The sequence below is a fragment of the Uloborus diversus genome, chromosome 8, assembly GCF_026930045.1.
Source record: "Uloborus diversus isolate 005 chromosome 8, Udiv.v.3.1, whole genome shotgun sequence".
Lineage (NCBI taxonomy): Eukaryota > Metazoa > Arthropoda > Arachnida > Araneae > Uloboridae > Uloborus > Uloborus diversus.
In genome coordinates this window covers 141,417,197-141,434,877 of record NC_072738.1, presented here as the reverse complement: position 1 = coordinate 141,434,877, position 17,681 = coordinate 141,417,197, and the positions used below count along the sequence as shown (strand labels likewise).

Genomic DNA, 17,681 nt, shown 5'->3' with positions numbered 1-17,681 from the left:
TTCATCCCAGGAGGTCTCAAAATAACGAACAGAAGCCTACCCCATCTAAACCATTAGGGAAAGTGTTCTTACCCTACCTACACAGAGTTACTGACCGAATTGGGAAAGTCCTTGAAAAACACAACATCAAGACCATTTTCAAGCCCACCACTCAATTTAGGAATTGTTATCGCCCGGTGAAAGACCCCCGTGACCCTTTCTCCACATCTGGAGTTTACAAAATTCCGTGCTCCTGTGGATCAGTTTATGTCGGAACTACGAAGCGCAGCATCAAGACACGCCTTTCTGAGCATGTTCTTCATTGCCATTTAGGAAACTATGATGAGTCAGCCGTAGCCGAACACAGCCAACAAGAAGGAGTCCACAACATCAAATTTAAAGACACGGAAATCTTGGCTACAACATCTCATTACTTTGCCCGTCTTCATCGCGAAGCTATAGAAATTTTCAAACATCCCTTTAATTTAAACAGAAAAGAGGAGAATTTCAATTTACCAAAAACATGGCACCCTGCCCTTAGATCCGCTCGCCACAACAGTCTAAAACATACTGTGGTCCCATCCAATCAGAAACCGGTAGCCACCACGGCTTGTGAATCCCATCCAATTAGGTACCAGGATCACCCAGCGGCTTGAATCTCATCCAATCAGGAACCTTATTCCACCAGTGGCTTGAGAACGCCTCCCAATCAGGACCAGCAGCGCAGCAGCAGTTTGCTTAAATACCGGAGCCACCGAAGCCAGGAATCAGTCTCACCAAACTCAAACCACTGATGATGGCTGCAGCAAAGCAAGCCGAAACGTCTGGAATTTCTACTCCAATTAGACCACGGCCAATAAGCCCGGAAATGTTATCTCCTCATATATACGCCGGCCGTGAAAGCCTTAAACAGTATTTCCCTCATAGTAGTTAAGTAGTCATAGTAGCTTCCAGATTCGCTATAGTAGAAAATATAGCCGAAAACTGCATTTTGTGATAAAATCATGAAACTTGGTATACATGTAGACAGTGTAGTAACAAACTTTTTGGAAGGGAGGACATTTCAAAATCCTCCCACCCCCCGGCGGCCCTTTTTGGTCAAAAATCCAACACTACGTTTCTTTTTTATATTTTAAGAAAATACTATCTTTATATTCTTTTGGGAGTTCTACTAGGCGTACTAAAGCGTAAATAAGCCATCAAAATGTCTCGGAACCTCCTAATTTTAATAATAATTTTTAAAACTTTGATTTTTTTGAACATAACTTTAACTAATCAAAGTCTTTAACATTTCTCAATAGGTCGTTTGAGAATTTTCTTTTTTTTTGTATTTTAAAGCAAAAAAAAAAAAAAAAAGAATCCATTTACTGTAGAACTCAATTATCCGAACCCCAGAAACCCGAAACATTAGACAATCCGAGCATCTTTTTTTAAAATTTACTGATAAAAATTGATTACAAAACTAAGAATAAATCTAGAAACTAAAAATAATAAGCAAAGCTAGCTTTTTTTTTCAAAATTTGAAACAAATACTTTATAACTGATATTTAAGAATGAATACAACACCTTGATTATTTAAAACAAAATCAATTTTCATTATTGGCAAAAAAAAAAAAAAAAAAAAAAGAAAAGAAAGAAAGAAAAGAAAACTTCGCTTTAAAATAAAATTACTTTCTTTAAACTTTTAAAATGAAATTCGCATTGTTTTGGGAACACACACACCAACACAACACAATTGTGTTGTGTTGGTGAGCTTTTTGCACTGATGAAGAGGCTCCATTGTAGCCTTGAAATAGCTATATGTTGTATTTTTTTCAAAATTTGTGCTTTATTTACTTTGGTTTTTCAGTCTAATTATTTTTAGCAATGATTGAAAAAAGCTGTCCATTTATTGCTGTAACTGCTGATCCGTTCATGGCCTAAATCTGAAAATTTTTGGATGTATTCAACTTTTTTTTTTTTTTTTTGTTCAAAATGTTTTAAAGACACTATTTCATTTTTATTTTCATTTTGTGGAAAAAAAAATGTTTTCTCTTGAAAAGAATTTAATATACAAATAACATTAAAAGTAAATATGTTAGTTGTCTTTAAATTGAACTATTATCAAATCTGTAGTTGGATATTTTTAGAGGGGGTTCACTTTGGGGTGTGGGGGGTACTCAGCAAAAGAAATGTTTGAAAATGAATTTACATTATATTTGCATTGTATTTAAAACATCCCTTCTCCCTCCCGAACTGCAGCACTAGTTTTTAACTCTGTGGCTCTAACATTTTAAAGCATTGCCGACAAATTAAAAAAAGAAAAAAATGCTTTTTAAAGAATTTCAAAAATTTATTCATTTTAATTTATGAGTGATAGATTTTTCAAAAAATATATCTAAACTCTCCGTGTCAAACAGTAAGACTTCTGAAACTTTCATGAAAATATGAGATTGTCACGTGAAGTGCCTTGCTGATTTGACTTATCTCCTAACGTATAAACCAACGCAAAATGTTGCGCCGGGAAGAACATATTTAGTGCAACTTACTGTAAACTGCTCAACAAGCGTTCTTCCAAAAACATTGATGGTGTCAATCTGAAAAAAAAAAAAAAAAAAAAAAAAACGAAGGCATTAAATTTTCAACGACAGTTAATTAAATTATTTATTTATTTTTTTAATTTCCCCCTTCCCGTGAAGGGGGAAAAACAACGAAACATAGATTGAAATATTAACTCCTTTTTATGAAATTTTCACGTTGTATTTTATTGTAAACCTAAGATGCATACAATGTTGGAAATTCAGTTTGAAAATCAAATTTTCCAATAGTTGCGATTTTTAAAGTGAGTTTACTTAAAAATCCCATTTTTTTTAAAAATGAAGAGGATTAATTTGTTCCTCTCTTAATAGTCAACAAAAAGAGGTTGATCAAACCAATGTGCTTTCAACTTTTGAAAGCAGTAGAAACTAAAGCTTTCTTGCTAAATAAACCAAGCAAACGTCATCTCTGTCCTGTAAAGTGGAGATTATGTGACTTACCTTAGTCTGGCTCTAATATACAAAAATAAAAATGATAATAAAATAAAATATGGCTTAGTATTTATCAATACGCGTGTTAGGAGGCCATTCCGCAGAAAAACAGACAATTTGTCTCGCAACATGACAGCTCTTATGTTTTACTTAAAATAATAGTTTAAAACGGTTTAGTGAATGCAATTAGTAGATGTATGTGCCCCAAAGGGACTCCAAAAGGTGTAAAAATATTTAACGGAGTTCTGTTCATCTTGATGGGGTTGCTAAAAACAAAAACGCAACTGAAACCCCGAACTTGCATTTTTAGTTGAACGGAAACTCTCAATTTGCCAAATGATATTTTTGCCGAACGGGACTTCAAAATTCGAGCCCCGAAACCTTTAAATCCGCCACTGGCCATCATGTTTGGTCAAAGCTACATAGAAACTACTTGCTTGGTGATGCCATACATTATTTGACCTTTTGAGTGGACTTAAGAAACAAAACAAGCTATTAAACATGACTAGAAAGGATTAAAATATTAGCTAATCTGTCTGTAATTAGCTCAAGTCTTTCGAAAATAATGAAAGTTTCGAAAAAAAAAGTAAAATTAAAGCCTGAGGATAACATTTAGTCAGGACGTGAGCAATATATTGTTATACATGAAATACACCGCCAGCTCAGTCATTTCCAGCCGAGGACTGCAGCTTCGTGCTTATTAGCACTCATCAGCCCGGCATAGGAAAGTGACTGAGCTGGAGATGAAAAACCTCTTAAGTAAGCAAGAGGGCCAAACAAACTGGTCGTGCTAATTCTATAAAACTGTAACTGTGCTAATTCTGTAAACTGTGCTAATTCTATATTAGCTACCAGTTTGTTTGGCCCTCTTGCTTACTTAAGAGGGTTTCCGCATCTCCAGCTCAGTCACTTTCCTATACCGGGCTGATGAGTGCTAATAAGCACGAAGCTGCAGTCCTCGGCTGGAAATGACTGAGCTGGCGATGTATTTCTGCTTTAGCCCTGGCTAGTGGGCGGTAATTTACTGAATATATTGTTATGCTTGCCAGTTTAAAATGTACACAAATTGTAGGCAAAATAATTGTAGGTTTGCATTAAAATTAGCAAAGAATATAATTTTCATTCGTTGAGTTATTCGGGCGTAAGAAATCGTTGAACCGAAGCAGCGGGGAAAAAGTAAGAAGATGATTCGGTTTAAAAAAGTTGATTGGATTTTATTTCCAAAATTCGAAGACTGTATTGAAAAAATGTGTATAATAATAACAATAATGAATAATATTGAGTAAGAATAAAATATCTCGTACCCGTTCATCTTCTGGTAGCTCACAGACGCCATCTGCGACTTCATCCGGGTCTTCGCTCTGCAGTTTCGGGTTGCTTACTTGCACACTAATTGCATTTCGAAATTTCAACAAATCCTGCATCCGAAAAAAGAAACACTCATAACAAAACTTCTGAAGTAATGTGTGTAATTTTCCAAAATTAGGAAATCATTTTAGTTACAATTTAAAATTAATTATGAACCTCATTCAAACTATTGGGTTGGCACGATTTTGCCAAAAGTGAAAAAAACCGGTAAAAACCGTCGTGGCAAAAATGATACATTTTTCCCAAAATTAGATATGCTTTATTTATGGGGGTTGACTGTAGCTAGCTTTATTTTTAGTACTTTTCGCTCTAATCCTCATATATACACTGCTCGATATTGAAGATGCAACACCAAGAACGAGTGGTCAGAAAGTGATGAGATTTGTAAAAAAGACAGACAGCAAGGAAAAATAAATGCTCTTAATTTCAAAATGATGGGCAGAATACAGAGCGAGAACGGCGTCGACTCAGTAGGATGTAGGACCACCGCGGACAGCGATACACGAAGAAACACGTCTAGGCATAGAGTCAATAAGGGTGCGGATGGTGTCCAGAGGGATGGCTCTCCATTGCCTTTCAACTATTTGCCACAGTTCGTCTTCTGAACCTCGAAGCGATTTTTCGAAAATTCAATTTTGTTCTTTTTCTATTCCAATTTTAAGAACTTTTGATCGAGCAAATTACAACAACATGGGCGAGTAAATTACCAAACTATCATAACGTGGAACCGTAACATGGGCAAGCATAGCAAATTGGCGAGAAATTCATCATCCATTATTTGTAAATATACAGGCGAACCAAATGACCTTTTAATTTTCTACTACGGGCAAAGCCGTGCGGGTACCACTAGTATGAAATAAACCAAGTAAAATTCATATTGAACTAAAACTTTTTTAATGAAAATACACATAAAATAGCTCAAAGCTGATTCATATTCAATTGACTTCTGGACGTCAGAATAAATTTTATGCTTTTTGCTACCCTTTTCGAGTTTTATTCGAGCATTATTTTAAATTGTTTCAATTATCAAATAAATATTTAAAGAAAAAACATAATTAAGTCCCAATTGTCTTTTTTCAAGTCTCAATTAGATTACTCCTCTCTGCAAAATAGTTCTGAAACATTTCTGGAAAATAAATGGGCAGCTAATGTGCTTAATTTTTTTCAGTAACAAATCTAGCAAAAAAAAAAGGAACGTTTTCCGCTAAAAGTTAGTAACTTTCCTGAAATTAACCCAGAACCTTTCTGACGAATTCAGAAACGTTCCCAATAACATCCAATCTTGTTTCTGGAATCAATCAGTAACTTTTGGAGGAAGTTTATAGTAATAACTTGGTACTCTTTCCTGATTTAGCAAGAAAGCTCACAAAGCAAAAACGGCCGAAGCTAAGACAGAGCTACATGCTAATACGGAACAACTTATTTGCCCCAATTCTTGCAAATCTATCAAATCTAGAGACAGCATTTCGCCCTTGTTTGGTGCTCAGTCTATCTGGAAGGGCCGTAACGATCTGAAAGCGAAACAACTAAAAAAGGGGCTAGATATAATTTGTGGTCTGTGTAATAGGGCGTAGAAAGACTAGTGTGCCGATTGAAGGCGAAAAAGAGGTCAAATCTGCGGAAAATCCAGATGGCGCTGCGCCCAGCGAGCATGCTATGGTTCTCAATTACACTGGTTTTAAATCACGATTTACATGCTAGTTCCACTGCTTAAAAGCCCCGTTTTTCGGATCAAACTTATTTCAACGTAAAAGATAAATTCTCGAATAAGTTCTATTTGTGTCTCGGGTATTCATTTATTTTTCGAAGCCACACAAACATTAAATGACTTCTCTTTAATGAATATAGTATAATGTAAGCTTTTAAAGCTATTTAAAAAAAAAAATAATTTATTGACGCTTCAGAACTAGTTTGTTAGCGATACAGGTTTCGTATTTTACTTTATTTCGTTAGATGTTTTATTACACTTATTGGTGTGAATTCATCGCTCCTGAAATAATAATAATAATACTAATAATAATGATAATATAATGAAACTGGGCAGTAAAATTTGTCAAATGCGGATTGTTTAATAACTGAGTGTCTCTTATATCTTTATTAAAACTGCTAATTATTCAGCTAATTAAATATGTGCTCAAATCTGCAGTTTGAATTAAATTCGATATAAAAATGAAAAGTTAGTACATTTAGTATTTATTTTAAGATATAAAAAATTAATAGTTTGGAGAAGTATCCTTTAAAAAGGATTTTTGTCTGATTATGGGGATCGTGTTTGGGAGGGGGGGGGGGTGAACTGCTGGGAGGGAAAGAGCATGACTTTTGGAGGCTTTCTCTTCTTGCTAAAGTTTTTATATTCTAATCGGTAAATAAGAATTCTGCCAATTTATTCAAATAATAATAGCTAAAAAGCAGGCGTGCCGTCGGGGAAAGAGGAAGTGTGTGTGTGGCGGGGGGGGGGGGGGGGCTCATGATGGACACTACACCATAGAATTTTTTTAGAAAAGGTATTTCAAAAGGGTTTTAGTCACAATGTTACGGGGCACAATTTGGGGGGGGGGGGGGCTCTGTAAAATTGTGAGAGAGGGTGCTATCGCTCTTAGGATGAGCGTTCCTAGCTAAAGAGCCTGGATAGAGCAACCAATGTTCAGTTTTTAATTAAATATTTCAGCAATTTATTATAATAATAATAGCAAAAACGAGGGTGACGGCACCGGGAGGGGGGGATGGAAACTACACCATTGAATAAAAGATGTTTCAACTGGATTTTGGTTTCATTATCGGTAGATGGCACTTCTCGCGGGGGGGGGGGGGGGGTGTTGCTTTGCACCATCACTCTTGAAGAACTAAGAGATTAACTATCTGCATATTTAGTTTCTCTGGTGTAGAAAAGTAGTCGGCCATCTCGATAAGTAAATATTCCCAGCAATTTATTCTAATCATTAATACCAAAGCACGGGGCATTGCACTGTTATGCCATTCCAATTTTTACAAGGAGTGCTTTAAAAAGATAAAAGTCACAATATTGGGGGATTGCATTTCTAGGGGGTAAGTTGCTACAATTTAAGATCTGCCATAAAGAAAAAAGCTATCGGTCATGTTGATAAACAGCGATTCCAGCAATTTAGTCCAATAGCTGCGCAGGGGTGCCAAGGACGGGGGGGGGGGGGGGCGGATGGCACAGACTACACTATTCATATTTTTTCCACTTGGAATCAAAGACTTCCATTTCTTAAGTTTTCCCTCATCTTCGGGAACTCTTTGAAAAGTGAACTGTTTTCTTTGCCTGATCCGTAACCACCTTTGCACCCTGGGTTAACCAAGATGAAGCTTTTCTTCTCTTAATGTTGGACTTAGATGTGCAAATTAAAATATTTTAAAGCTCTTTCCAAAAATTTTCACAAAATCCGGTAAAATAACTTTAACGCGTAGCTGAGTTATAACTAAATCCCGCATCTACTAATGCTAACTCCGTAAAAAGAAGCGTGCTCCCTAACCGCACTGCCCTCTAGCGGAATTCCTCAATTTCGTCCTCAAGAATCGCGGGGAAAACAGCGGCGGTCGGCACACTACTCTTTGTAGGCCCTATAGTCTGTGTTGTTTTAAAACATATTTTCACGTTAAAAAAATTGAAAAATAATACTGATAAAAAATAAAATCATGAAAGTAGAAGCAGTATTAATTTTAAAATCAAAATCACATTAGATAGTTAAGTAATGAATTTAGAAAATGTGAAATAGATTTTGAGTAAAATCACATACTTATATCGATCCAAATAAGAATACTGCTCAGCGAATGGAATACGGAAATATAAATAAAATTTAAGTCCGTTGCTAAGGCAAAAATTATCAAAGAGTAAAATAAAATTTAAAGGCACTTACATCGTGCGGTACAATTCTCAAGCATCCTCGAACCTTCTGTGGATAAGGGGTTCCTAAAGTATTAATTCACAATAAATAAATCAGTCAAAACTGTTAACAACGTTAAAGGTGATCCAATTTGAGTTTCTTGACCTGGAAACCACATGCATTGTAAAATAATGAAAAACAAATAAAATATGTAACAAGAAAAAATAATAAAAAAACACAGCCTTATTTTTTTTTTACTCAATACTTATTTGCCCTCGTCTTTGCCTAATTATCAGACATAATTTGCCGAAAAAAAAATGTTTGGAAGGTCACAATGACTTCCTATCTAAGCGCCCCTGAGTGTCAATGTTCTAATCTATACTTTTTGCCCTTAAAATTCGACCCTAAGGAATTGACCTTGACAGTGTTCATTTCTTTTAGGGGATGAGGGAAAGGTAATTCGCGCCGAGATGAGCTGACTTAGTTTCGTAGAGTTTTGCGAAAGTATTCCAACTTTAATCTGCGCCTTTTCACTGAATTTCTCAAAAATAAGAAAACATTGTCAAGGTCAAGTTTCAACCATGGCCCCATTAGATGGCGCTTGCACTTAACGAGCCTCGAAAATTAACTTCTGTGTTAAATCGGCGCAGCTCATGCATCCACCAATCAATGTCAACGTTTCAAAGGTTGTTTATTTTTGATTTGATGTCGCTCATTTTAACCACAACAGGCTCTTCAGGGAACCGCTGCATCCACCAATCATTGGCAATGTAATGGAAACAGGAGTTCCCTGTGGCGCCCTCTTTGTTGTCATAAGTTTCAGCGATTGTCACGATCTATAAGAATTAAGTAGGACCATGCTTCAAGTTATCAGGGACAGGGCCGCATATAAACAACCTTTACTCTGCTAGAGACCATGCACAAATTTGGAGACTGCTTATTGGCTACCAAGTAGAAACGTCATCCATCTCGTATATAGCGTGTTTTGAGTGCTCTAATTATTGTTTCAACTAGAAACAAGATCTTCTAGACCTTATTCGAAGAGGAGAGGGGAATCAAAAACATTCAAACGTAAATTCAGAACTTCTGAGGAGAAGGTTTGTTTACTTGCGTTGGATGATTAAAAAAAAACACGGCTGACGCATTTGCGTCTGCTGTCCAATCAGGAGTCCCAAAACTGTTACAAGGTCCCTAACTGAGTAAAGTTTGTTTATATGCGGCAGGGCCATACCATACAATAGTCTGATGTTTATGTTCAAGATGCTTACCTCTATCGCACATTCCTATTCTTAAGCAGTCTAATATTTCCTGATCGTTCAAATCTTCCTCGGAATCTTCTTCCGAATATTCTTCATAATCTTCGTCAACAGACGACAAACCTCTATTTAGAAAGCAAAAAAATAAAACACCTGTCAGCAGAAATGGAGTTGTTCGTCTCATTTTCGTCAAACGATTGTGAGATGATATCGAACACTTTTTCGAATATTTAACATTTCGTGGCTCCGTATTTTCCTCGTGTTGACTTCAGAGCTTTGTCCATTGTTTGCTTGCGATTAAAATATCACTTCACGATTTATTTTGTTTCCTATTGAACATGAAATCGTGATAAATGAATAAATTTGCTTACATTGCACGTAAAAGTGCGAGATTTTAGAAATAGTGCTCAACTTCCTCCTGCGATATTTGAACTTGACTCCTTTTTCGTGTAATGTTTTGATTTTGTATGATTGTCAATGTGACTTCAATTGTCATTTGGTTTTTCAAACGTTGCTGAATAACATAATGTAGCTTCCTCAGGTTTGAATTATGACAAAAAGTTTCTCAAAGTTTTTTCTATAGCTTCAATAGTGAGTAGAAAATATATTGCTTTCACTTACTAATTGAACTGAACAGTTAAACACCAGCTATGATTTTTTCCAAGCATTCAAAAGATAAATGTCAATGTCAGTACAGTTTTGTACATTTGTTTATTCTATTCAGGGGTCTCCAAACTTTTCCGAACCGTAGCATACTCATTGAAGAACTGGAAAATGTTTACAGTACCCTTGTCTATCTCTAGTATATATGAATGCAGTCAACGCTCTTTAGAACAACCTCCCATTACTGCGACCCTTCCGTTATAGCGAACGATGCCTGAATTTCCGTTTGCTATTCCATACCCGCAATGTTATTTTAACGTCCGTTAGAACGTCCAAACTTAATCCTTCATTCCAATTTAACGTCCAAAGTTTTGTTGCAACTTATTTCTATTCTCAAGACTATCGGTTAAAAAACAAATGCTTAACAATTTTATGTTTCTATAGATAAACAGTTTCGATTGAAAGAAGTCATTTGATGATGAAAGGTTCAAAAATTTGATGAGAGTCATTACGATAGACCAGTCTACAGTGGAAAGCGTCTGTAATACCTAAATAAGGGGAGAAACTGATAGTTTGAAAAAAAAAAAAAAAAATCTCGAACAGAGCACAATCAAACGATGATAATTAGAAGTACTGTCTAACCACGGATTGTATGGAAAGGCAAACATCCGGTTTACTGGCGGAAATGGAAGCATCTATTAGTTTTCAGGGATGTCAGATTTTGCAGATATATGTTAGCCTCTAAATTAAGCAGAGTATCATTCAAATGAGCGGAATACGCGCATAAAATTTTTATTTTTCCCCTCATTCAGATGGAGTCGCCTAAACTGGACGTTTGCCAATTCCATACAATCCGTGGTCAAACAGTAACTAGTGACTGCCGATCATTTTCAGTGTGTTGTGTCGTTAAATGTATTCTTTCATGCTGTGCATAATTTATGAATCGTATTTATTGTTTTGTATCAGACAATTTTTATTTTATAATCCCCTCTGTGTAAAAATTACCCCAGTATTTTAAAAAATGACAAAAAAACATGCACTATCATCTTTCTACATTTGCGTTATAATGAACTCTCTTTATAGCAACTAATTTCTTTGGACGAAAGGGGTCGTTATAACGAATGTCGACTGTATTGATATCATGGGCACTTCGCGGCACCCTTCGCCTCTTTCTGCAGCACCCAGTTTGGGTACTACTGTACTGTTCTCTTTATGATAGTGACTGTAGAAGACGAAAGTTAGTTACAGATATGATTATAAAATATATGTATTTTTAAAGTACTTTTATTGTTAATCCATATAAATAAAGTGGATGTGTGAATACATGTGTGTGGGTGTATCTTTCTTATAGAAATTCAGTTTGCATCGGTTTTTGGCCAAACTTTGCGGGGAGGTAAATTTTGCAACCGGTAAGGGTCGTAAGGGGTTTTTTGAACGCCAGAGAATTACCGAATCGTTCGGATTTTAACTGTAGGTATAATTTTAATCCACAGGAACTAATTATCACAGTTGCTGTTGGCAACTAAAAAAGCGACTAAAGCTGCTAATTTGAAGCAAAGGTGATTGACTATGGCGACTATTTTAGCCAAAATAGGTGTTAAAACTGGTATTTTGCTGTCAATTGTAAAAAATGGCGACAATTTTAGTGAAAAAGCGACTAAAACACATAAGAACTTCATTTTTTTTTAAAATTTCTTTGTAAAAAAAAAGAAAAAAGTGTAAAAAAAAGTGACTGAAACATTCAGTAACGTTTTATCCCCTCCCCCTTTTAAACTATGCCTTTTAAAAAGTAAGAAATTGAAATGTAATAAACATACACACGATCAGAAATGTGTGATGTTCATAGTTTTGTGCGATAAGTTTCATTTTTGAAATCGCAATTTTTGCGAAGGGTTAATTTTTGCGATCACGATTTTTGCAAAAAAATCGTTTCCGCGCCACTACTGTTTTTGTAAATGTTGTTAGTATTCTAAATGAATGCAAGTACAATTCTTTTTTATTTCTTGTACCTTATAACTTTCTGAAAATAAGCTCTATTTTCCACATGATCAGAAATATTTCAAATGTAACTTTTTTGACGCGTTTCATACAGTCAGTCCTTTCTGTTATCTTTTATTAACAGTCAAACCATGTGAAAGTATACCCACACGTGTCAGTACTTGTTTCTTTATTGCTCATTTAAAAAGGTTGAATTTAAGTATGGAAAGCGTTTTTCCCCCCAAGAGTCATTTTGGGATAGTTTTGTTGAAATTCGTTATTTGTATACATCTAGCCCCCTGTTTTGTGCGGTCCGGCTTACGTACCACGCAGCCCAAGATGTCAAAGTACTATCAGCCTGTTCCGACCTTCTTTGGGTTAAAAAACTATCTATCTTAAATAAATATTGTACAGGTGCTTTTTAATTTAAAATTTGATAGTAAGTAATATTTTTTGTTTCGTTTTTATGAGGTTTGAAGCAAATTGATTTATTTCATTTCCTAATCAAAAGGGACTAACATATAATTCCCACTGAACAATATAATCTTTCCGTATTTAACGTTGTAGGGGAGACCGGGGCAAGATGACTATGTTAACAATTTTCGTTGTTGTTTAATTTATTTTTAAGGATAGTAAAATTAATTTTACATGAGCTGTCACGGTAGTCCTTTGTAGCTTTAAATATATTACCATTTAGTTTTTAAGATAAAAATAATGAGGGATGTTTTTAGTTTTTCATAACCCTAACAAATCGTCATCTTGCCCCAGTACTGGGGCAAAATGACTTTGACGTTGGGGCAAGATGACAACATTGAAAAAGGTTGGGCATAGTTTATGATTTGAATATGTTATCTAGTTTAACAACTGATAACTGTGTTTTTATATATTACAAAGTGTCAAATTAAGCATAATACATTGCAGCATAATGCTGAAGTATTAAGATGCGCAGCAAACAATGGGCACAAATAAAAATGCCATTTTCATAATTGGAACATTCCTCATGCCACCACTATTGGCTTTTACAGCACTGGATCCATTCATCTGTTGGATGGTCATAATATTCCTCTGAACAAGCAGGGATTACTATAACACCATCCTTTGAAGTTGAAGCAACTGGATTGCTTGGCACAGATTATATAGACTTGGACCTACAGGAACTTAGATCGAGTTGTTTTTACTCTTTTTTTTAGTTTCACGGGATTATTTTCCCTGTTTTTCCCTGTGTGTGTTTTTTTTTTTAAATCTATTTTATCCTTCCGTTTTGCTCCTTGTTCTGACATTTCTGTGATGGGTGTGCTTGTAAGAAAGTTTGAGCTCAGTTTTCTGCCTTTTACTTTTTTTCTCTTATTGTGTTGCTTTAGGCAATGCATTGAAAGCAGAAACACTAACTTTCTTTGGTGCATCGGAATCAGCAATTGCCGTAAGTTCTGCTTAGTCTGGAGGGTTTATATGTTGGTTTTCTACTATCAAGGACTAAGTATTAGCACTATTATTCTCAGTTTCATCACCAACGAGCTCGTCATCTTGCCCCGCGTTTCGGGCCGCACTGTAAATACGATTCAGAAACGTTCCTGGAAAATAATAGGCAGCTGATGTGCCCAATCTATGGCAGTAACATGCCTTGCAAAACCCAGGAACGTTTTCCGTTAAAACTCAGTAACTTTCCTGAAAAATCCAGAATCTTTCCGTTTAAAGCCAGTCGTGCCATTGGAACTTAATCTCTTAAGTAGGAATAATAGTAAAGATACCTACTTAAGATAAGTCCTACTTAAGATAGAGTAATCTTAAGTAGGAATAATATAAAAGCTTGGAATCTTCCTGATTTATCAAGACAGTTCCAAAAACAATATCGCCAACATGGCCAAAGCTAAGCCAGAATTGCTTATAAGTATCAAGCATCTCACCTAAGGCTCCTATATAAGGGGAGCTGACTTATCCGACATTTTGGTTCCAAAATTGTAGGGCGAAAAAAATAGTATTTGTGCAAAAGTCTCATTTCAGAAAAGTGGTGTCAAAGCTTTAGATGTGTTGCCTGATTGATGTTTGATTGTTTTATTCTGTAGCTGAAGACGATTTAATTTATACAAATTGAAAACAAATAAGGTGAAAAGATGAGGTTTATTACAGTAAACATTTCTTGATACGTTTTTCTTGTGTTTGTGAACTAAGTAATCTTTCTAGATTTACCTTAAGTGACATTTTACTCAACTTATCATCAATTGCTTTACGACATAACAACCAGCGAATATTATAACGTATTTATAAATACTAGAAACGAGGTTGAATCCAATTTTGTCTTGGAACCAAAATGTCGGATAAGTCAGCCTGTCCTTTTCAAGGAGCTCTAATCTCACCTGATTGCAATTCTTGCAAAGCTACGTAGTCCATACTTATTAGCTCTCTTTGGGAGTTTAGTCAGTACAGGCAAGCCGTATTCGCACAGAAGCCGGTACACCTTATAAATACTCTCAGTGATTCTTTAAACTGGGAGCTAAAAATATTTTTTACAACAGAAAAAAGTCTGCATTCGGACAACTTGTAGCAATTCAGGAAACTTTTTGACAATGATACTTGATATTTCCAGGAAGTGGGTAAAAACCGTTGAAATCCCGAAACGTTACACGGAAATAGTCAGTAACGTCTCGGAATTTTTTCACAGTGCGTCATCGTGCCCCGGACTGCCTGTTTGAACGGATTCGTCTCTATTGCCATAAAGGATGGCGATTAATTGGCATTTATTCAAAGTAATAGGTAGTATTTAAACTAATATTCATATAACTTATTCATAAATACTAAATATACACGAGAAATCTTATCTGTATCTATAACAGAGCTTATTTAAATATGCACAAAAGTTATATCGTGACAACTATAAACAATCAAAGCTTCAGAATTAACACAAATATGGCGATTTCAACGTCTCTATACTATTTCTGAGCGAACAGGGGATAGGAGAGCAAGTGGTATCCAGTTGATGCTGAAACCTTCTGGAAAACGGAAAAATTAAGGTATTCGTCATCTTGCCCGGCACATCATCTTGCCGTATATAGTTGTACGTTCAAGCTTCAGATATGATGATGGTGATGGGAAAGGACATTTTCATTGGAGATTGTAATCACTCAAAACGGGAAAGAAAATATACAGAGACCATGGAGATGCAAGAAATATGAGCCAACTGATTTGCTGCTGGTGCTGTCGGAACAATACAGTAAAACCTCCTTTAAAGGACACCTCCAAAAAGGGACACCTCTATTTAAGGGACATTTTTTTCTTGTCCCATTCTCTTTGAATTGGGACCTCCATGCATTTGCCTCTGAATAAGGGACACTCTATTTAAAAAACAGTTACAGAGAGTACTTACAAAAATTAATGTGTAAATATATACAAAGTATTGAATTTACAGGAATTTAAGTATCTCAAATTCAACCAGTAGTGAAATTTTTACGTGTAGTACTTATGACGTATTGTAAAATTTTTGCTAAAATTTACATTCATGTTTTTTCCTCTCAGGAACTTATTCAAGTCGGCTAACAGCCAATGGATAGTCAACGACCCATGAATATTTTTGTGTAAATAACACTTCAAATGTGAGCACTGTTTGAAATTTGTATTGTACTGAATTTTAAATTGCCTGAAATCAAACAAGTCCATGTAAGGAATTACTTCAAATAATTCATGTATGCTACAAAACTTTACCATTGTCAAATTTTTGATTCAAGTTTAATTATTAAAAGGATAAATTTTGAAATTTGAATAATTTTGATTTGTATTCAGTATACTTTAATCATTTTCAGCATTTTATATTGACCGTTAATAGCATTTGCTTTTTTATGAAATTACTGAGTTAAAGTACTGCATGCATCATTTCATAAACCTCCGAAGAAGGGACATCTCCATTTAAGGGACAATTTTTCTGGTCCCCTTAATGTCCCTTATCGAGAGGTTCTACTGTACTTTTAATCATATTATTATGTAGTGAATTTAATTGGGGTCCAATTCCATTGCATAGGTTAGGTAAGTTAAAGTTGTGCAAAAACATTATTGGGATATCACCTTTAATAAATTTTAAAAAGCACGAAGAGAAGTCCTGAGGAGTGAAGGAGTTCATATGGAAGGGAATTCTGCCGTGTGCAGCTAAAGGGCAGTATCTGCAAAATTTTCATTTTTCATTTTTTTTGCATTTTTGTCATCTATTGTACGTTATCTTTTTGGTGCAAGCTCGCTTATTTGTTTCCCGCTGAAAAAAAGGTGCGAAAAAAACGTCTAATTCCAACATTTCCCTACTGTTAATATTGAATCCGAAACGCGTTTCTTCAAATATCTCTAAAACTCATTTCTGCAGATACTGCCGTTTACCTGCACACGGCAGAATTATGGAATTCATTATGGATGATGCACAGCGTTGTTGGCAAAAATTATAGCCCTCTCGCACATCCACGTAATTGTTTTTTTTTTTTTTTCGACAAAGAGTCTTGGTTTCAGGTTAAACATTGAAGATCAAATCATTTAGAGAGAATTTCAACTCATCTTTTTTGATAAGATATCCTTTTCCAGGTATTTTCCCGTTACTTACTTCTAATAAAAGACTCTAGTAATGCTTACCACCATCTCCTAAATGAGCTCTTAGAGTTGTTATTAAAATACAGAGATTGTAAAGGGCTCCTAAATGGAGGTGACTTTAATCAGGCTTGAAGTATATCTGCACGCGTTCCTCTAGACCAGCGTTTCCTAAAGTGTGTTCCTCAGAACCCTTGGGTTCCGCCGAAGTAGGAAAGGGATTCCGCCGCGAGTTAGCCGTTGCATTAATTTATTTTCCACTGGTTTCAAGAAAAATGAAACAATCAATGTCAAGGGTCTAAAATGTCGCTCCAGACTGAAGTAATAGTTGTCGGCACAGTGTTTTGCATTGCTATGTCATAATCAAGTAAATAGCCTCTGATTTGAGGAAAGTTTTTGATGAAGCTACAGAAATGGTTTAAGTTGTCAAATCTCGTTTTCTCCAGTCAAGGCTATTTCGCAAGATTTATGAAGACATGGGTAGGCAGCAAAAATCACAACTTTTCCATATGAAATATGCTGGCTGTGCAAAACAAAAAGTTTTTAAAAGGTTGCATGAACTACCAGATGAAATGAGGGTTTTCCAACTGGAGGAAAAAGGCATCAATATTTTCAGCTGTTATTAATGCTTTACATGAGGAATGATGGCTGATAAATATTTTGACAACTATTCTGGTGAACTGAACAGAGTGACTATTTTCACTCAAAGGGAAACAGTAACCACATTTGCTGTGAGATACAAAATGACAGCGTTAAAAAGAAAGCTGAATTTTTGTGTTCCCTGCTTTAAAAAAAAAGAATGTTTGGCTGCATTAAAGGGAATTTCCGCTTGAAACAATCTCCACATTTAAAAAGTAGACTATTGAATCACATTAAAATTGCCAGTAATGGGGAAATGACATTAAATTGGAGTAAAAGGAATTCATGTGATGCACACATCAGCTCGTTTACTTATAATATCGTTTTTAAATGCTTAAATACGGTCATCGGGAAGAATATTTCTCCAAATTATGTTGTATACTTTTGCTTTTTGTCAATTTCTTTCCTAGCGAATGTTCATTGCTAACTTTAAATGTATTGTAATTATG

General features: G+C 35.4%; 1 protein-coding gene across 1 annotated transcript in view; it reads right to left on the bottom strand.

Annotated features, from left to right (window-relative positions):
* LOC129228152 (uncharacterized) overlaps window positions 1-9,639 on the bottom strand; it is a 31,534-nt gene extending 21,895 nt beyond the window's left edge. The window contains exons 1-4 of the mRNA XM_054862802.1: window positions 9,469-9,639; window positions 8,234-8,286; window positions 4,292-4,405; window positions 2,508-2,555 (exon numbers count right to left, since the gene is read on the bottom strand). Of these exons, the coding sequence (XP_054718777.1) occupies window positions 2,508-2,555; window positions 4,292-4,405; window positions 8,234-8,286; window positions 9,469-9,481 (228 nt within the window). The 5' untranslated portion in view covers window positions 9,482-9,639. The remainder of the gene's footprint in view (window positions 1-2,507; window positions 2,556-4,291; window positions 4,406-8,233; window positions 8,287-9,468) is intronic.
* Between the last annotated feature and the right edge of the window lie 8,042 nt (window positions 9,640-17,681).